Source organism: Pteropus medius, unplaced genomic scaffold (assembly GCF_902729225.1).
Source record: "Pteropus medius unplaced genomic scaffold, Ma_sr-lr_union100, whole genome shotgun sequence".
NCBI lineage: Eukaryota > Metazoa > Chordata > Mammalia > Chiroptera > Pteropodidae > Pteropus > Pteropus medius.
This window is the reverse complement of record NW_024351733.1, coordinates 481,393-499,635: the sequence shown is the minus strand read 5'-3', so window position 1 is coordinate 499,635 and position 18,243 is coordinate 481,393. Positions and strand designations below refer to the sequence as shown.

The window sequence follows — 18,243 nt, the reverse complement described above, 5'->3', positions numbered from 1 at the left end:
GATCAAAAGAAGCTTTACAGGTTCCACCTAAGCTTCTTGAAATGATATTCAGAGAGAAGCCACTCACTATGTAAGAATTCCAACTACTTTAAGATTTCCAGAGGATTTCAGAAACATGGCGGAGTGAGAGACATCCCTGGATCTCTCCCATTGAAACAACAATAAGCTGAACACTTGAAACTCAACAAAAACACCCCAATTGCACACCAGTATGTCTGAGTATGGCATGTGCGCTTAAGAACTACCACAGGTCAGAATCTCGGGTGTCAGTAGGTGGACTGGGAGAAATAAAGAAGCTGCCTCTCACAGCCGCTGGAGTTAAATGAATGAGAAGGGGGAGGAGAGAAGATGCAGTGACTTCCCTGAACAGCCCTGCCTGAGAGTGCTGGGAATTCCACACCACTGGCAGCAAAGCCCAGTCATTAGGGCAGAAAGCAGAGAAGCCGATGGCAGAGAAACAACTGTTGATTTTTACTGGCCCGTGGTTGCAAAACCGAGGCTGAGCCACAACTCCTAAACCCCAGCCTAGAGTGCCCCTCCCTCCATGTCCTCCAAGACCAAACAGGGCGGAGCCCCAGGGGAATCTGAGCAAATACTACCAAAACTGTTGCTAAAACTGACAGGGACTGAAACTGAGGGTAGCGAGCATGATTAAATATCTATAAGAAAATAAAAAGGCATTTTTAAACCTTTATATAAAGCAGGGATCCAAGAAGCTTAGATGCCACCTACTGGAAACCAAAAGAAAAGCACCTTCTTTGCAGTAGGCTAAAGAGAGACCTTTATATAATAAATTTTCTTTCTGGAAAAAAAAAGCAGAATACATTTCCATTAATGCCCAGGCAGAAAAATAGTCCATTAAACACCAGGAACAACCAAGGTGACAAATCATCTCAGAAAGAGAGAAAAATCTCCAGAAAATAAACTTACAGATATAGAAATATGCAACTTAAATGACAGAGAATTCGAGATGGTACTTCTGAAAAAACTCAGTGAATTCCAAAATGAGTCATATCAACAATTTCAGGAATTGAAAAAACAACTAGATGAGCAGAGCAAGGAGATTGAAACCCTCAAAAAAGAACAAATAGAACGTCTGGAGATTAAAAACACACTAAAAGAGTTGAAAAATGAAATAGCAAGCTTGGGAAATAGAGTCAACCAAATGGAGGAAAGGATCAGTGATATCGAAGACGGAAATCTAGAAATAAGTCAGAAGGAAGAAGAGAGAAACTGAAGAATAAAAAATAATGAAAGAGAAATTCAAGAACTAGCTGATACCATCAGGAGAGGAAACATAAGAATAATGGACATTATCAAAGGCGAGGAAAAGGAGCAGGGACTAGAAAGCATTTTCAGACAAATAGTTGATGAGAATTTCCCAAATCTAATGAATGACCTGGACCTTGGAATTCAAGAAGTCAACAGAACACCCAATTACCTCAACCCAAAAAAGCCTTCACCAAGACACATTGTATTAAAATTATCAAAAATTAACGACAAAGACAGATTTCTCAGGGCAGCCAGGGAGAAGAAAATAGTAACTTATAAAGGAAAACCCATGAGATTATCCTCGGACTTCTCGGCACAAACCTTACACGCCAGAAGGGAATGGAATCAAATATTTAAACTATTAAGTGAAAGGAACCACCAGCCTAGAATAACGTATCCAGCTAAACTCTCCTTTAGAAATAAAGGAGATATTAAGACCTTTCCAGACATACAAAAATTGAAGGGATTCTCCACTACGAGGCTTGCACTACAGGAAATACTGAAAGGGGTCAGCTCACCTAAAATAATATAACAACAACAAAAAAATACATAATTAGGAGTAAAGTAACTATCAGACAAATAGAAGCAGAGGAGAGCAACCCTTACTAAGAAAAGGGCATTATAAGCTTAAATAATAAGAAGAGAATTGCTATAGCAAGATAGTAATGAACGTTCAGCATACATAGGGAAAAATTGAGATAACAATGACTGGAAAGGGGAGGATTCAAAGATCCTAATTTGCAAAGGGGAATGGAGATAAGGTACGTGCCGAAGGAAATGGATGACTGTATATATGTAACTATCTTTACATATTCATAGTGGTAACCACACACAGAAGATTCCGAATGGAAGTATATAACATAAAACAAGAAGAACCAGAGGTAAAACCCAAAAAAGCCAACCAAAATAAATAAAACAGAAACACAAGGACAAGGAATCATTGGAAACACCAAGCTACCAGAAAGCAAAAGATAAAATGCCTATAAGAAGACCTCACGTTTCAATAATCATCCTAAATGTAAATGGCCTGAACTCACCAATAAAAAGGCACAGTTGCAGAAATGATCAAAAAACAAAACCCAACCATATGCTGCCTCCAGGAGACACATCTCAGCTCTAAAGATAAATATAGACTCAAAGCGAAAGGGTGGAATATGATATTTCAAGCAAATGGCATTCAGACAAAAGCGGGAGTAGCAGTACTAATATCAGACGAAATACACTTCAAAATCAAAAAGGTAATGAAAGATACTGAGGGACACTTCATAATGATAAAGGGAATCCTGCACCAAGAAGACACAACACTTATTAATATCTATGCTCCCAATCAGGGAGCCCAAAAACATGTAAAGCCATTACTAACAGAACTAAAGGGAGAAACAGACCAAAACACTATTGTAGAAGGGGACCCAAATACCCCACTGTCAGATATGGACAGATCATTCAAACAGAAAATCGATAAGGAAATAACATCTTTAAATGACACCTTAGACCTACTGGACATAATTGACATTTACAGAGCCTTCCATCCCAAAACAGCTGCTTATACATTCTTCTCTAGTGTACATGGAACATTCTCAAGCATAGACCACATATTGGGACACAGAGATAGCCTCGACAAATATAAGAAGGTTGAAATCATACCAACCATATTCTCTGTTCACAATGCTTTGAAATTAGAGACCAACTACAAAAAGAAATCAGGAAGAACCACAAATACATGGAGATTAAACAACATGCTACTGAATAATAATTGGGTCAGAGAAGAAATAAAAAGAGAGATCAAGAGATACATAGACTATGGCCATGCTACCCTGAACAAGCCCAATCCCATCTGATCTCAGAAACTAAGCAGGGCCGGGCCTGGTTAGTACTTAGATGGGAGACCACCTATTTTCCTAGGTATTTTCCAGTTAAAAAATAAGAGATTGTAACTGACAAGGTCCTTGCAATCTGTGAGGGGCCAAGAGTTGCCTCGCCACTCCCCCACCAAAAAAAAAAAGAGAGAGAGAGAGATACATGATAGAAATGAACGACAATGATAGTACAACATATGACAACTTTTGGGATACGGCAAAAGCAGTCATAAGAGAAAAGTTCATATCATTACAGGCCTATCTCCAAAAACCAGAACGAGCCCAAATAAACAATCTAACGCTTCATCTTAAAAAACTAGAAAAGGAAGAACAAATGAAGCCTAAAGTCACCAGAAGGAAAGAAATAATCAAAATTAGAGCAGAAATCAATTAAATTGAAGAAAAAAAATAGAAAAAAATAAATGCAACAAAGATCTGGTTCTTTGAGAAGGTTAATAAAATTGAAAATCCCCTGGCTACACTCACTAAAGAGAAAAGAGAAAGGACACAAAAGCAAAATTAGGGATGAAAAAGGGGAAATTACAACTGACATCATAGAAATACAAAGGATCATACAAGAATACTATGGAAAAGTATATAACATCAAGTTTAATAACCTAGACGAAACGGACCAGTAGTTAGAAAAATACAGCCTTCCTAGACTAAATCAAGAAGAACTGGAAAATCTAAATAGACAGATCAGCAGTATAAAAATTGAAACAATCATCAAAAACCTACCAAAAGTAAAAGTCCAGGACGAGATGCCTTCACCAGTGAATTCTTCCAAACATTCAAAGAAGCTTTAATACCTATTCTCTTCAAACACTTCCAAAAAAATCGAAGAGGAGGCAATACTTCCCAATTCATTTTATGAGGCCAGTATTACTCTGATACCAAAACTTGGTAAGGATAACATAAAAAAAAGAAAACTACAGACCAATATCCCTCATGAACACAGATGCAAAAATCCTAAATAAGATACTAGTGAACCGAATACAGCAAAATATTACAAAGATTATATACCATGATCAAATGGGCTTCATCCTAGGGGCACAGGGATGGTTCAACATACACAAATTGATTAATGTGATATAACACATAAACAAATTAAAAAATAAGAATTGTGTCTATGGCCATGCCACCCTGAACAAGCCTGATCCCGTCTGATCTTGGAAGCTAAGCAGGGTCAGGCCTGGTTAGTACTTGGATGGGAGACCACCTAGGAAGACCGTGTGCTGTAGGCGTAAATAAACAAACAAACAAACAAATAAATAAAGAATCATATGATCATATCAATGAAAAAGCAGAAAAAGCCTTCAACAAGATACAACATCCATTTATGATCAAAACATTTAACAAAGTCAGTATAGAAGAAAAGTACCTTAACATAATAAAGGCCATCTATGACAAACTATCAGCCAACATGTTACTTAATGGTGAAAAACTAAAAACCTTTCCTCTAACATCAGGAACAAGGCAAGGCTGTCCACGATCACCAGTGTTATTCAATATAACTTTGGAGCTCCTAGCGAGTGCAATCAGGCAAGAGAAAGATATAAAAGGCATCCTATAAATAGGAAATGAAGAAGTCAAACTGTCACTATTTGCAGATAACATGATTCTCTATATAGCAAACCCTAAAGACTCCACAAGAACACTACTAGAAACAATAAGCAAATACAGTAAAGTCTCTGGATACAAAATCAGCATTCAAAAATCCATAGCATTCCTATACTCTAATAATGAAGCATCAGAAAAAGAAGTGGAAAAAATAATTCCTTTAGCAGTTGCAACAAAAAGAATAAAATACTGAGGAATAAATTTAATGAAACATGTGAAGGACCTATATAATGAAAACTACAAGATCCTATTAAAAGAAATCAAAGAAGATACAAAGAAATGGAAAGACATTCTGTGTTCTTGGATTGGAAGAATCAACATAGTTAAAATGACCATATTACCATATTACCTAAAGCATTATACAGATTTAATGCAATCCTCATCAAAATCCCATTGGCATTTTTAAAGAAATAGAATAAAAAATCATCAGATTTGTATGGAAGCACGAAAGACCCTGAATTGTCAAAGCCTTCCTGAGGAAAAAGTATGAGGCTGGAGGCATCATTCTGCCCGACTTCAAATTATACTACAAAATGACAACAATCAAAACGGCATGGTATTGGCAGAAAAACAGACACATAGACCAGTGGAATAGAATCGAGAGTCCAGAAGTAAATCCATATTTATATGGGCAAATAATGTTCGACAAAAAAGGCAAAAACATACAGTGGAGAATGGAAAGCCTCTTCAATAAATGGTGCTGGGAAAACTGGAAAGCCACCTGCAAAAGAATGAAACTAGACTGTTGTCTATCACCACACACCAAAATTAACTCAAAATGGATTAATGACCTGAATATAAGGACCTGAATAAAATGCATAGAAGAAAACATAGAAACTAAACTCAAGGATCTTGGACTTAAAGAGGGTTTTATGAATTTGACCTCAAAAGCAAGGGAAGTATAAGCTAAAATAAATGAATGGGACTACATCAAACTAAAAAGCTTCTGCTCAGCAAAAGAAATCATCAACAAGGTAAAGAGACAACCATCCGAATGGGAAAATATATTTGCAAGCAACACCTGCAATAAGGGCCTAATATCCAAAATATACAAAGAACTCATATAACTCAATAACAAAAAACAAAAAAATGATCTAATCAAAAAATGGTCAGAGGACCTGAACAGACACTTCTCCCTAGAGGACATACAAATGGCCAACAAATATTTAAAGATGTTCAACATCACTAGCTATGAAGGAAATGCAAATCAAAACCATAATGAGATACCATCTCACACCTGTTAGAATAGCTATAATCAACAAGACAAGTAATAACCCATGTTGGAGAGGATGCAGAGAAAAAGGAACCCTCATACACTGCTGGTGGGACTGCAAATTGGTACAGCCACTATGGAAAATAGTATGGAGGTTCCTCAAAAACCTAAGAATTGATCTACCATATGATTCATCAATCCCTCTACTGGGTATTTATCCCAAAGACTTGAAAACCCATATCCGAAATGATATTTTCACATCGATGTTCATAGCAAAATTATTCACAGTGGCCAGGACATGGAAGCAACCAAAGTATCCTATGATAGATGACTGTCTAAAGAAGCTGTGGTACATATATACAATGGAATATTACTCAGCCATAAGAAGAGATGAAATACTATCATTTGTGACAACATAGATGGACCTAAAGATAATCATGCTAAGTGAAATAAGCCAGACAGAAAAAGTTGAAAATTACATGATATCACTTATATGTGGGATATAAACCTAAAAGCAACAAACGAACAGGACAAACAAACAGAGACTCATGGACATGGACTATAGACTAATGGTTACCAGAGGGTAGCGGGTGGGGAGGAGCGGGGAGATAGATGGGACAAAAGGGGTGAAATATAGGGGGAGGGGGTCAAGTGGGTAAAGGGATCAATTATATGGTAGCTGAAAGAAACTGGACTATGGGTGGTAAACACACAATAAAATATACAGATGTCAAATTATAATATATACTTGAAATTATATAATTGTATTAACCAATGTTACACCCATAAACTTAATAATAATAATAATAATAATAATAATAATAAAAGATTTCCAGGTTACAAGAAAGAGCAGTACTAGATTTAGTGGGGTGATGATCACTTGAGCTCTAATCACTATGCTGTACAACTGAAACTAATATGTTATTGTATGCCAACTCTAATTGAAAAAAAAAACAACTTGTTGAATTGTGTAATGTAAATATGAGCAACTAATTTTCTATTATATTTCAATAAAGCTGGGAAAAAAATTAAAAAAAAAAATTTCCAGGTTACAAGAAATCCTAAGCTATATGGAGAAATTTCATAAAGAGAATGAAGACCAGGTCCATCATTTCCAGCCAGTGCAGCCCAGCCCAGACACCAGATATATGAGTGAACATTCTTGGACATTCCAGCACCAACAGATCTGATATAAGAAAAAAACAAAAACAAAAAAAAAACACTTAACCGGAGTCAAGGCCTCCGGACATATGACCCTAGTCATCTAATCTCCAGCCATTCAAACTACCACAGCTGAGGCCCAGTCATGATGGAAGAGAGATGAGCCTTCCTCAATATGCTTTATCTTTATTTTTTATTCACAAGGTCCTGACTATAACAACATAGGTTTTGTTATATCTACCACTGAGTTTTGGTATAGTTTATTACAATGCAATAGATAAGTGAATCCTATGCCTTGATCATTTCTTATAGTTTTAAAACCACAGAACTTCCTCTATCCATTTTCAGGGTGAATTCAATCTTTTGCTTATTTTCATCATCCCTTTTAGTCACAGAATCTGTTCAGAAGCTTCCTTAGACTGAGACAGTAAAAGAAAACTCTTGATTCCAAAACTCCATCATTATGACCAGCTAGCTAAAATGGAACAGCCAAATATGATCTCACACATCCCATTTTTTTTCACCAAGTCATAAACAACAGATGGACCAAATATTTAAGTACATGAATCTGACTGACTAAAAGTAGGCAACTTTTCATCTTTAACCTCTTCCTCTCCGACTCCACTCGTAGTGATGCTCCAGTCAATCTCCAAACTTGATGCACCTCCCATCTCTGAAATGAGCACTGAAGAACAGTCATTTTCAGAAGACTTCAGATATCAACCAGCCAAGTCGTCAAAGACCAAAACAGCAAGATTACTATACAAAGGAAAAAATACTGGGCTTACACTACAACATTCAGAAGGAAAGCCAATACATGAGAAAATTAAGTGTAAAGCACAGCTATATTGGTGGCTCCTATTTAAACAACTAAGGTTAATAAATAGGCCTCTGGGATAATGATTCCTATATCGTGTTACTAGCACCATGGTTGGGACATAATCAGGGACAAAATAGTTCAGGAAGCCAGAGTCACTGACACTCTGAGCTGACATCAGGGAACACCAAACTTCTGGGACTATTAGTTTGTGTGTTTCTTTATGTAAATTTAGAAAGATTGCAAGACTATCTGAATCTTCAGTTAACTCACAAACTATTCTAATTCTAAGCAATCATGCTCCCTCTTAGGCTAAAGCATATGACCTCAAAATCAGGTATTTATTGTAGGTACCACTGTCCAGTAAGCAAAGACAGAAATATGGGAGGAATTCTGACCCCGGCCTTTCCCCTTCACATTTCTCCTCTTCTCACTTTTCCCTCTATCTAATATATCATCAAAGTTAGTCAACTCTTCTTATTGGGTATCTCTTGAGTCCCTCATTTTAACCATTGCCCTGATTCAGACCCTTGCCATCACTAACTTAGGTTGGCCTCCATCCATTTCTGCCCTTTCCATCTCAACTGTCACCCCTCCTATTCAGCCTCAACACTACTACCAATATTATTATTCTAAATTGTAAATTTGATCATCACTTATCTATCTACAAACTTCAATATCTTTCCATTGCACTGAAGATAAAGTCCAATTTCTGAATGTGTCATAAAAGGTCTCCATTTTTTTTTGCCTTGGTCTACCAATTTAGCTAATCTTCTTTTCACACTATATACTGGAAATTAAAACCTACTATACTTATTGTTTTATAACTGTTAGCAGTTGCTGTTCATGCTATCAAAAATATTTTCCCCTTTCATTCACTTAGAAAACTCCTAATCATCCTTTAAAACCCAAATGCGTAAATGACCTCATCAGTGAAACCTATTTTCCTTCCCACTCAAATTACTTTCTCCTCAAAACTGTAATTACACATGTAAATTACTACTGTGTATCTCAATTGTTTGTTATACTCTAATGACAATAGATTCTTTAAAATACATTCATCTTTGTATCTTTGATATCTAATAATATGCCTGACATTTAATATACACTAAATACTTGAACTGACACTTGAATTAAATTAATTGAATTGATTTGAATCAACCATTCTCAAGAGCATTAATGACTGTTAGGTTTTCCTGGATCAAAAGCACAAATTCATGCTGAATTTTCATAATACTGCTAGTTCTGATTGAGGCATGGCAATCATCAAGTTTACAACAGAGTTCCCCCATGGGGAAAAAAAATAACTGCAGTAAAAGATAACAAATACACTCAGAAGGCTATAGGGGAGACAGGGTGGTCTAGTGATTCTGTTCTCAACCAAAGACTTGGTGAGATTCGATTCAGAGAGGAAAGGTTTATTTTCTAGCTTAAGTTAAACGAGGCATCAAATAAATGTCAAAAGCATGACATTGACTTAGATTCTTGACTGTTATACCAATAAAGTTACTAGCTTTCCATCTTTTTTAGAACAAGTACAAGAAAGTCTGCTGTGAGCCCTGAACAAAACAGCAACTATGAATTTACATGGCTCCTTAAACTTCCAAACCATGTACTGAGAGTAAATTTATGCCCCATGATTAAATAGACAAATGTAGACAGAGGTTTCTTTTCATGGGTTATATAGTTTTATTTTTTAAGTGAAGTATTATTTTTCACTTTCAAATTTAGACACAATGACTTTACCAGAAAGATGATTGGAAAGCCTGAAATTATAGTATAAAGGTAACCCTTTTTTGAGAAGTTAAAGGGAAAGGGATACATTAATATCATTCCACATAAAACTTCTAGGACATCAGAAGAAAAAATGCAAAATATGACACAAAATTTATATTTTCACATGTCAATTTAAAAGACACGTGAAATTGTTTAAAACAACACTTAATTAAGGTATAACTGGCATGTAAAACACTGAATATATTTAATGTATACAACTCAATGAGTTGGGGGATAGATATAAGCCCATGAAACCATCACCACCATCAAGGCCATAAACATAAATATATCCTTCACCTTCCAAAATTTCCTTCTGCCTCCTTTATTGTAATTTTGTGTATGTGTGGTAAGAACACAACACAAAATCTCCCTTCTTTCCCAATTTTAAGTATACAAGACAGTATTGTTAGCTATGGGCACTATGCTGTGCACAGTAGAGCTCCAGAACTTATTTATCTTATCTAACTGAAACTTTATACCTTTGACCATCATCACCTCCCCTTTCCTCCTCCCCCAGCCCATGGCAACCACCATTCTACTCTGCTTCTATGAGGTTGACTCTTCTAGATTTCACATATAAGTGAGAGCATACAATATTTGTCTTCCTGTGAAATGTTTAATTCTAACTGTATTAGTAAATGTAAGTCTATTGTACATAATTTAAGATTAAAATAAGGAAAAAATAAAGGACAAAAATTTTCAACAAATAACTTTCTATTTTTCTTGTTGAAATCCATTTACAAATACTATGGTACATTTCAACTGCATGAGACAGACTGTTTCTAGATTCTTAATTGGCATAGGTTAGAAAATAGGAATCTGCATTTCATGAACCTCGGTTGGGGATTCTGACACAGTAATTCTCCGCATAATACTTTGAGAAACTCTGCCTTAAATAGGGAAATTTTTAGATCCTGGTTTACACAGATTACACCTGCTTTCTTCTTATTGTCCTGTGTAGTTCATAATATTATCTCTTTTTTTCTTGCAAGTTTCCTGGCTTGGAGATAAAATATATGGTCACCTTAGTCTTAGGACACAAGGGCATCTTTAGGTTATTTGTAAGTTTAAAGATTCTGTACAATCTTTTTTTCATTCCGACTCACCTAATGGAACCCCTGAAGGAGCTCGAAGGAGCCATTTGGCTCAGCTGAGTACAATCTGAAATAACAAGAATGATAGTAGATAGTGCACTCATTATTAGGCACTAGACATTACTCCAATCACTTAACATGTCTTAACATATTTAATCTCTTCTAGAAATGCATGAAGCAAGTACTATTACTATTTCCATTTCATAGATGATAAAACAGAAGCACAAGGTCACACAACTAGCAAATGTCAGAGATGAGATTCAAACCTAGGCCCTCTACTCTTGGGTCAGTGTTATTGCCCATTTAGAGGTAGTTTCTTCTTCAGTTTCAAAGCCACTTACCTAATGGAAATACATGATATCTAAGGGGAATATAAGGACAAGAGAGGTTTAGGGACTTTGCCAAAGTCACAGTGCAATATAATACCAGAATTAGACCTAAAACTCAATTTAGGAACTCATAGTACAATATTGTTTCATATGAACCATCATGCAATTGAAATGTGGACATTGGCAGTTTTTACTTTCTTTAGCCTTATTTATTTTTTCATTAAATGAAAGGCATTTATTTTCTTACCTTCAACTTATTACTGAATTTTTTTTCTTTTAAGTGCTTTGATTTACTTCGTCATCCCTCCCATTAACCCTTCAAATCAATATTGCTTCCCAAATGCCCTCTAAAAATATGCATGCATATGAGCTTATCTAATAATGTACATTTATGTCAAATCAGTTATTTAAGGAGGAAAGGCTTATATAAATCAAAGAGTAACATTAAAAATTAACAATAAATATATGATGAATGAAGGAATGAAGTAACTGCTCAATATTATGTCTTTGGTTAGGTACCAGAAAATGATTCCAATTTTAAGAGAAACGTTACTCTTCCATTTAGGGAAAAATGAAGCATATTTTGGTACCTAGAGTGTGCTCATACATGTTAGCTATTGGACACTTTAAAGACAATATCATGGTAGTATGGCCCCTCCCATGTACACATATAGTCATTAATAGCTTTTTTGCTGGCTTTCCCATGTGTGTGCATGTATATATGTTTTCCCACAATAGCTATGATGGCACCAAGATACACATACACTATGTATAGTATTTGGTTTGTATTTAATAGAAGTAAAAGAAATACAAAGATATGTAATATATCTTTGTTTGATTACATACTTGAAATAAAAATATAAACATTGTTTATGAAATAGTGATTTTCATAAAATGGGATTGGGGATTCGATTTTGATTTAATAAAAGGATTTATTTTTACTTATTGCTGGACCATAGTATTATCAAAATTCTGTAGAAGATCCTACTAAAGGTGTAATATATTCTAAATATAACTTTGTAACATTTTCATTGTTACTTTGATAATTTCTAGGAATACATATGCTCATATAGTATTTTACAGCTATACAAAAACTCTTTGATTCCTAATCTTGACATTCCAAAATAGATTTTTCTTTTTCTATGCAATCATTTTGTTGTATACAAAACTCTTAGTGGGATTTAACAGCAGATAGCAGATCATAAGTGGCAATCCTTACTGAAGGTACAGCACTCGAAGTCCTGCATGTATGCAAAACAAACCACGGAGGCCTCGGACAGGAATCAGCTTGTTTAAGAAACCAAAAACCAAATATAAGTAGATACAGATGTGTGCTTGGCAAACAGCTTGACCAAATTTGCTCCTCAAGACACACACGTTTGTCTCATTAGAGAATGGTACTCTGAAAGTAGGCCACAATTTCTAAATAACCCCACTGTATTTTTTAATTTCAATTAATAAATCTTCTGAGGATAAAACAGATTTGATACAAAATAGCTGTGCATAGGGAATGGTTGGAGGAACTTTTTTTCACCTTACATCTCAGCAGAAGAGGGTAATTGTATGTACTCTGATAGAGAGACTACTAAGGGTATATGAAAGGCCTGGACACTTGAAGAAGGGGAACCTGCTATCAAGTGTGGCAGATGTGGCTATATGCCATGTCACTGGAGAGAAAATAGTCCTAAGAGAAGCACAGGTGGTATCTTCTGCCCCTTGTGATGACAGGGATATATATCATTTAACCAGAAAATTGAGGAGTGGCTTCTGGATATGAGAAAAGGAGAACTGACAACTATGTTAATTCTTCGCATAAGTACAAACTTTCTAACATGAATGACCTGGAACACAACCTCTTCTTTCATAAAGCTATTAAATGACTTGCATTTGAAATATTAAAGATCTAGTATTGAAAACATGATTAAAAGTTCTTAGGAACCTACTGAACTATATAACTGGCAAGAAAGTCAAAGACCAGTAGAATCATCCTCAAACTCTGATACACATTAGAATCATCCAGGAAGCTTTAAAAAATCTAGATTATCAGACCATAATCCCAGGCCAATAAAATCAAAATCTCTTCTAATGAGACTCAAGTAATAGTATACTTTAGAACTTCCCAGGTAATTCCAATGAGTTTGAGAATCTGTGTTTTAGCACAGTAAACTGGGTTTATTTTAGTGATTTTCTGGTACAAGTTGAAGAAGATTGAGTCTTAGAAACAAATCACACAGAGCTAGGCATCTTAAGCATTTTCCTTAATTCCTTCATGTTTCTTTATTTGCATTTTAAGTAAGGATGATGCTCTGTACCCCATTAGATATCTGTGAGGCTTATTAAGCTTAAAATATTTGAAAAAGAAAAGTTATTAAGAAATGTAGTTATTTTTATTTTCTCCATATATTTATACTGCCACTCATGTCAGAGGTTTTATTAATTTTTTTTGATGTAATGAAATATCTTTTTTTAAGCATTTTATTTTATTATTAGTTTCAAGTACACAGTACATTGTTTAGACATTTATATAGTTTATGAAATGATCTCCCCGATTACTCTATTACCCATCTGGCTCTATACATAGCCATTACATTACTGCTGACTACATTCCCTATGCCATGCTCCCCAGCCCCATGACCATCTATCAACTACTAATTTGTGCTTCTTTAACCTTTTGCTGCTTGCTGCATTTATTAAATTTGTACTTATTTGTTTTCTTTTAGCTTCTTTTCCTCTTGTTTTCTGCCTTTACCTCACTTAAGGCCCTCCACATGCTTTTAACTTTTTTTACCTTCTTCCTCATTTTACCTTCTTTTTTCCCATCTCTCTTTGCTCAAGTTCTACTTCACTAATGGAACTTAACGATGTAGATTTTGAGAGCTTGTTTTCAGGTATTCTGTGACAATTTTAGCCCCAAATTAATACCAGTTATATTGTAGGGAAGAGGCAAGAGAATTAAAGTGCTAAATCAAGCTACATTCAGAGACTGCAATATGCTGATCAGCACTGTGGCCAGGCCAGGAGGACACCTGCAGAACAAAGGAAGATGCGGGGGCAGGGGGCAGGATTGCTAACAACCCATTCCTCACACTGTGAAGGAGAAACAGGGAAAACAGAGTCTTTTAGTGGCTCCCTACACAAATAAAATCATTCATTCCCTATGGCTAGAACCTTAGGGAACCTATGGAATAAAGACTGGGAACTACCAGCAGGCCTTTCATGCTAAATACTCTTTTCTTTTCACACTACATACAGTTCCCCTTCCCCTCCCTCACTGTATGTTCATATCAAAGGAAGTGGGTAAACAAAGTCTTTAAACTGTAATTAACAGGAACTAAAGAATGACATATAAACTGAATTCCCCAACACTGGGTCTCTCTCAGTGCCTTTACTCTGTCCCTCTCACTGTCCTCCTCTCTCTCTCTACTGTCTCTGTCCCTCAGGGTCTCTCTTAGGCTCTCTCGCTCTCACTCGCTGCCTCTGAGAGGAGACCATGCTCTGTCTATAGAGTATCACCCCTTCTCTAAGAAACTTTCCTTTTGGCTCTGACTTTAGCATATGTTTGAATTCTTTCTATACTCTGCCAAAAAAAATTAAAAAAACAAAAACAAAAAACAAACAACAAACAACAAAAAACAAACCTCTCCTTTTCTCAGCTCAGGGCTTGGTTTCCCTCCAATGGGGGTTGGGGGAATTAGCTGGATTTTAACAGTTCACTTTTTTCTTTCTTCCTCTAGCCTTCATGACAGCCAGTCCCAAAAGAACACAAACATCATTTCAGATATATGGTTTTGCCACTAGGTGGTGCTCAGGGTATACATTAGATATTCTGTATTAAAGAGACTATTCTACTAAAGATCAAAATTTATCTGGAAACCAGACAACATTTAACTTTGAGAAAGGGCTGAGGGGGGCCGTTAATATGAGGAAAAAGAAACATGAGTGTAATATTAACTATGATGTTTAAGGTTCAGTACCACTTATGTTGAAGAGGTAAAGATCCTATATCCCTCATACACGAAAAGAACTGGGTGGGTGGTAACAGAAATTTAGCTAACAGTTGTGTCTTTGGGGTGTGAGTTTTACTGGAATAACCCACATGGATTTGAGAGTAAGATGCTTAAATTACAATATCCCTAAACCAAAACTATTACTAGGTAGTGTATTTTACAGTGCTACATAGAATCCATATTTCTGCTCAAAGGTGAGTGGGATGAATGTGCAGTTCCAATTCAAAAATGGAATTTGTGTGATCAAAAGAACAGGTTTACAAGACTCCTTCCGTGATTTCAGGAAAGAAAAATTGATGATTAAGAAAGGGAAAGAACAGAGGGATATCAAGCAGAGCAGACCTAGAAAGCTAAAATGAACTGGAGAGGTCACTAGAGGACTAGAGCCTCGGCAATATTTTTGTTTAATGTCTGAATTTTAAGCAATTAAAAAGCAATAGAAATACTGAAGTTTCTGTTATTAACTCCCTTAAACAAGGAAGCCACAATTCTAGCATAGGCAATGTAGGAGCAAGATCACAGCATAGTACATGGAAGAAAATCAAAAGCAGTAGGACATATGCTTCATTATAAAAGAAATAATGTAACTATACCTAGGTGCAGTTTCATTAACTTCTAGTGTGAGGATATGGAATTTAACATCTTAATTCGCCATATAAAACTCCTCCTTTCCTTAATTCATTTATATTTATTGATCCACTAAAATAAAACAAGCACTAAATTAGACATTGGTGATACTGCCACAAATGTCGGTTACATGACTGTGAAAGGGAAAGCAGAATTTGCCACACCAAAATATGCCTCTTTGGCATAAAGGTTATAATGAGTTGGTTATATTTAAATAAACAACAATACAGGAAAAGTTCTGAAAATCTAGAAGTCCCTTTCCCTTTCCCATTTAAAAGGAAAATCTCCATTCGTAAGGGTATCTACCCCAAACCATTTAAAAGGAAAATCTCCATTTGTAAGGGTATCTCTCCCACTCTAAGATCTTCTTTTGGAGATGGTATATAAGGTGGTGGCTTGGGTCATTCGGGGAGTTACTCAGTTTTCCTGGGTCTCTCCCATGAACACAGGAGGTGTGCATGTTATTTAAATGTTTGTTTTTCTCCTGTTAACCTTTTATCACAGGAGTGTCTCCCCCGGGAAGCCAGAAGGGTAGAGAGGGAATTATTTTTGTTCCCCCAAAGGTGCTACCTTTCCCGCCCTCAATGTATTTTTTTCTTATTGGTTTTTGTAGTTAAAATTTTCAGAGCACGCAAGTGAACCTCAAAAGTGACAAGTAACTTTGTTCAGAGGCACAAGAACTGCTAGAATTAAGCCTTAAGTTACTGTGAATCTCATAATAAAATGTTGTATGTGTTTTTAAAGCCCTTCTCCTTTATGAACAAGGAATAACTTAAGGCAAAATAAGTTTTATTTAAATAAAACATAAAAATAATTTAAAACATACAAAGATTGTTTATGATCTCTGAGTTACTATAGTATAAAAGCAAATTCTTCACTCCTAATACTTCCACATATGCTCTAAAACCCATAGAGATCAACAGGGAAAGAAAATAAAACCACGTAAAACTTAACACCAACGGCATAACTAAAAGTCAAATAATACTACTACTTGAGTTTATGTCTACACTCATGCATCACTTAATTAGGGAGATATTTTCTGAGATATGCATCGTTGGGTGATTTTGTCATGGGAATGTCAGAGTGCACTTATATAAACCTAAATGGTAAGCCTACACACCTAGGCTCTATGGTATAGCCTGTTGCTCCTAGACTACAAGCCTGGACAGCAAGTTACTGTACAAAACCAATGAGGTTGAAACAAGCACAAGAGAAAATGATGCAATCAAGAGACAAACACGGAAGATATGAAGCTGCTGCTGGTATAACATGACATACTGTTTAACAGGAAAATTTTTTTTATAAGTAGAAAGAGTACACTCAAAAATAACGGTAAAAATTGTATAGTAAATACATAAACCAGTAACATAGACAATTATTATCATTAGGTATTATGTACTATACATAATTGTATGTGCTATACTTTTATGCGAATGGCAGGGCGTTAGGTTTGTTGATACCAGATTCACCACAAATATGTGCGTAACGCATTGCACTATGACATTACAATGGTTACAGAGTCACTAGGTGATAGGAACTTTTCAGCTCCATTATAATCTTATGGGACACCATTGTAGATGGGGTCCATTATTGACTGAAACATTGTTATGCAGCACATGACTTCTAGGGCAAGATCTGAAACCAACAGAACCTGCTTTGGAGTCCAGGCTGAATGGGAGATTCAGATGAGACTGCTTGAAAATCACGAGCATGCAGCAGGGTAATTCCCATGCTGGAACACAGATAAATTTCTCTTAGAAGAATGAGGTCTACTTTTGAGTGGGGAAAATATCAAGAACAGGTATGAGACAAGAAGGATCGGATCACTGGCGACCAGGTATTCAAAGGAAGGGACTGAAAGTGTGGGTCCAGAGGCGATAGTCATAGGAAGGCACTGCTTCCGGGGAAAAGGGAGCAACTTAGAAAGGAGTGAGCATCCCCGGGATTTTTGAAAACAAAGAGAAAATAAAGTAAGTGGAGGAGATTAGAGGTCCTTCAGAAACAAAATAATAATGCAGAATCAGAATACAAGACCCTTCCTTGTGTCAGTCGTGAAAAAAACTGCACTGCACTGTATCAATTACATTCTGACTACAAAAGAATTAGGAAAAAAAAAGAGAGTTAGACATGATTGTAGGGCTTTGACGCGTTGACCTGCCAGTACCAAAGAGTATAAATAACAGTGAGATCTTGGTTTCTAAAAATCACTTCTTCCTAAAAGGAGCCAGAGCTCCTTGGAGATGTGGCTGACTATCCGAAAGGTCAGAGAAAGTATAAGGTGAACCAGGAAGCAAATGCGTGCTCTAACACAAATGAGGCCATATCAGAAAGATTCGGGAGCTAGCTTGAAGGTGTATCGAGTGGATAAATTTGGTGCAACATGAGCATTAAAGAAAATGACAGTAGTAAACTATAATACATTAAAATAATAAATATCCACGAATGAGAAGTCTTCCTAATTATTCTGAAAA

General features: G+C 35.9%; 1 protein-coding gene and 1 pseudogene across 1 annotated transcript in view; one reads left to right on the top strand and one right to left on the bottom strand.

The window, feature by feature from the left end:
- LOC120589020 (E3 ubiquitin-protein ligase RLIM-like) overlaps positions 1 to 18,243 on the bottom strand; it is a 36,271-nt gene that overhangs the window by 6,876 nt on the left and 11,152 nt on the right. The window contains exons 4-5 of the mRNA XM_039846416.1: positions 10,822 to 10,876; positions 7,015 to 7,147 (exon numbers count right to left, since the gene is read on the bottom strand). Of these exons, the coding sequence (XP_039702350.1) occupies positions 7,015 to 7,147; positions 10,822 to 10,876 (188 nt within the window). The remainder of the gene's footprint in view (positions 1 to 7,014; positions 7,148 to 10,821; positions 10,877 to 18,243) is intronic.
- On the top strand, positions 4,254 to 4,372 carry LOC120589025 (uncharacterized; annotated as a pseudogene).